This window comes from Buceros rhinoceros, unplaced genomic scaffold (assembly GCF_000710305.1).
Source record: "Buceros rhinoceros silvestris isolate BGI_N320 unplaced genomic scaffold, ASM71030v1 scaffold8400, whole genome shotgun sequence".
In the NCBI taxonomy this organism is placed as follows: domain Eukaryota; kingdom Metazoa; phylum Chordata; class Aves; order Bucerotiformes; family Bucerotidae; genus Buceros; species Buceros rhinoceros.
Genome location: NW_010388961.1, coordinates 1,061 through 3,490, shown reverse-complemented (window position 1 = coordinate 3,490; position 2,430 = coordinate 1,061). Strand labels below are relative to the sequence as shown.

The window sequence follows — 2,430 nt, the reverse complement described above, 5'->3', positions numbered from 1 at the left end:
GGGGGGGCCGGGCCCCCCAGCCGATGGAGACCGGCGGAGGCAGAGTGTGCTGGTGGAAGGGCCAGGTTCACGCTTTGCCCTGACCTTTGGCATCGCTCTGAGCCCTCACCACCACCTCCTCTGTCTGTCCCAGAGTAGGAGCTGAGAGTGAATTCACAGGGGCTGAGAGTTTTCCTCACTGGCGGCTACGGGGCTGTCCTGCGTGGGGAGGGATGAAACTGCGCTGCTCGGTGGTGGGGAGAGAGCTGAGGACACGCAGGCCTTGCAGGAGGGTGTTTCCAGGGAAGAGGAGCGTGTGTTTCTGATCCCACCTAGGTGCGACTCCTCAAACACAGAGCGAAGGGCCTCGGTACCAGAATTATCTGGAGAAAAGGGAGCTGAAGAGGCTGATTTCTGCGGCTGAAGGTGCTCAGCAGGAGTTTCACAAAACCTCTCTGGTTTCTTTGTCCTTGATCCACGTGCTGGAGCATTTCCTGGCACTTCTGTGGGTTAGAGACCATAAAAACAGAACTTACTATTCAGCCCGTGAGTCCGAAAGGCTTTCTCGGGCCCTGTGTTGCTGAAATTGCCAGCTGCCTGCTGAGCTGTGGTGGAGACGCGTTGTTTGAAGCCCAGCAGTCGTGTTCGCTGTCTCTGCTCCGCTCAGACTAAGCTGGCTCTGACACACGGGTTTGGATTCGCTTGACGGCGTCGGAAGGAACCTGGGTTACTGGGTTAAGCAGACCCTTGGTAACACCGATAAGCCTTTTCAGCATCGTTATTTCTGTGCTGTAACATAAACCCCTCTCTGAAGAAGTCCCTGATTCTCCCTGTTCTTCTCCTAAACTCCAGACTCCGGGCTGGTCGTTCCGAGCGTATCTTACGAGCTTCACAAAAAGCTGCTCTCGGTGGCCGAGAAGCACGGGCTGACCCTGGAGCGGCGGCTGGAGATGACGGGAGTGTGCGCCAGTCAGATGGCCCTGAGCCTCCTCGGGGGGCCCAACAGGTAACCAGCTCTTCCCAGCTTGCGTGTCAGCCTGATGGTTTGACTGGGAGCAGTGAGTGAGGCAGCGCTGACCCCACCAGCTGAACGTCCTCCTGTGGGCCACCCTCGAGGCCTTGTAAATAAATCACCTTTACTCTGCAGCTGATGAGGCTCAGGGAACAGAAACTCTTTTTCTTCTTTTCTGAACCGTGGCCTCTGCTGATGGAGTAACTTCCCGCTTATTTGTAAGGTTGTATCGTTAATTTTCTTCTAAAACCAAAGGGGCAGAGGAAAAAAAGCCTCCCAAAAGAGAAATTGCGTTGGACTGGGGTTTGCTGGGAAGTGCCCCCTGGGTTCACGATGGCCCAGGGCAGGCTGGCACTTTGCGTGCTCAGGTGCGGGCGCGGGGATGCCAGGAAGGGAACCTGCCAGCAGAGCGGCTCTTGAGCGTCAGCGCTGCCAAAGGATGTGGGTTCCTTCTTTGGGGACAACAGAAGGTTTGCAAAACACCTGCCGGTTTGCATCTGAGTGATTTGTCTTCTCCTGCAGGAAGAAGGTGAGAGAGTCTTGGAGTTACTGACATCTCCTTTTGTCTGCGTTGCAGGCTGAACCCGAAGAACGTGCACCAGCGGCCCACTGTGGCCCTGCTGTGTGGCCCCCACGTCAAGGGGGCCCAGGGGATCAGCTGCGGGCGGCACCTCTCCAACCACGATGTCCACGTCATCCTCTTCCTACCCAACTTCGTCAAGATGCTGGAGTCCATCACCAACGAGCTGAACCTTTTCAGCAAGACGCAGGGCCAGCAGGTGTCCAGCGTCAAAGGTAAGGGACTGAGGAGCGGACCTGCTCAGGGCTCCCCAGTGCCTGCCCGGTCCAGTGGCACCATCTAGTGCCGCCACTGGTGGGCCGGCAGAGACCGAAGAGGTTGGACAGTGGAGCGGTTGTGCTGGGACAGATGTTTCCGGAGTGAGCAAATACGGAAGAGCTGCGTTGCGGCTGTGTCGGCGCAGCTGCTCTTGGAGGATAAGGGCCCTCCTTGTGCGGCGCATCAAACCCCCAAGTCAGCGAGCGTCCGGCTGCTGCTTCCAGCCCAGCACACTGGTGGGCCGGCAGAGACCGAAGAGGTTGGACAGTGGAGCGGTTGTGCTGGGACAGATGTTTCCGGAGTGAGCAAATACGGAAGAGCTGCGTTGCGGCTGTGTCGGCGCAGCTGCTCTTGGAGGATAAGGGCCCTCCTTGTGCGGCGCATCAAACCCCCAAGTCAGCGAGCGTCCGGCTGCTGCTTCCAGCCCAGCAGATGCTTGCCAGCCCAGCATACACCTGGGACGATCCCTGGCCGCCGGCCAGATCCAGATCCCGGTGCGGCCTGGAATAAGCTGGTGCTCATCTTCTGAGAGAGCTGGTTTCCGTTTGGCGTTTCACCAGCGGCGTTTTCAAACCGGGGCGACGCAAAGCTGGGAACTGTG

At 58.2% G+C, this 2,430-nt stretch overlaps 1 protein-coding gene across 1 annotated transcript in view; it reads left to right on the top strand.

The window, feature by feature from the left end:
• Positions 1–2,430, top strand: part of EDC3 (enhancer of mRNA decapping 3) — a gene marked incomplete at its 3' end in the record, with an annotated part of 13,530 nt that overhangs the window by 10,044 nt on the left and 1,056 nt on the right. The window contains exons 4-5 of the mRNA XM_010132220.1: positions 832–985; positions 1,569–1,786. Coding sequence (XP_010130522.1) covers positions 832–985; positions 1,569–1,786 — 372 coding nt within the window. The remainder of the gene's footprint in view (positions 1–831; positions 986–1,568; positions 1,787–2,430) is intronic.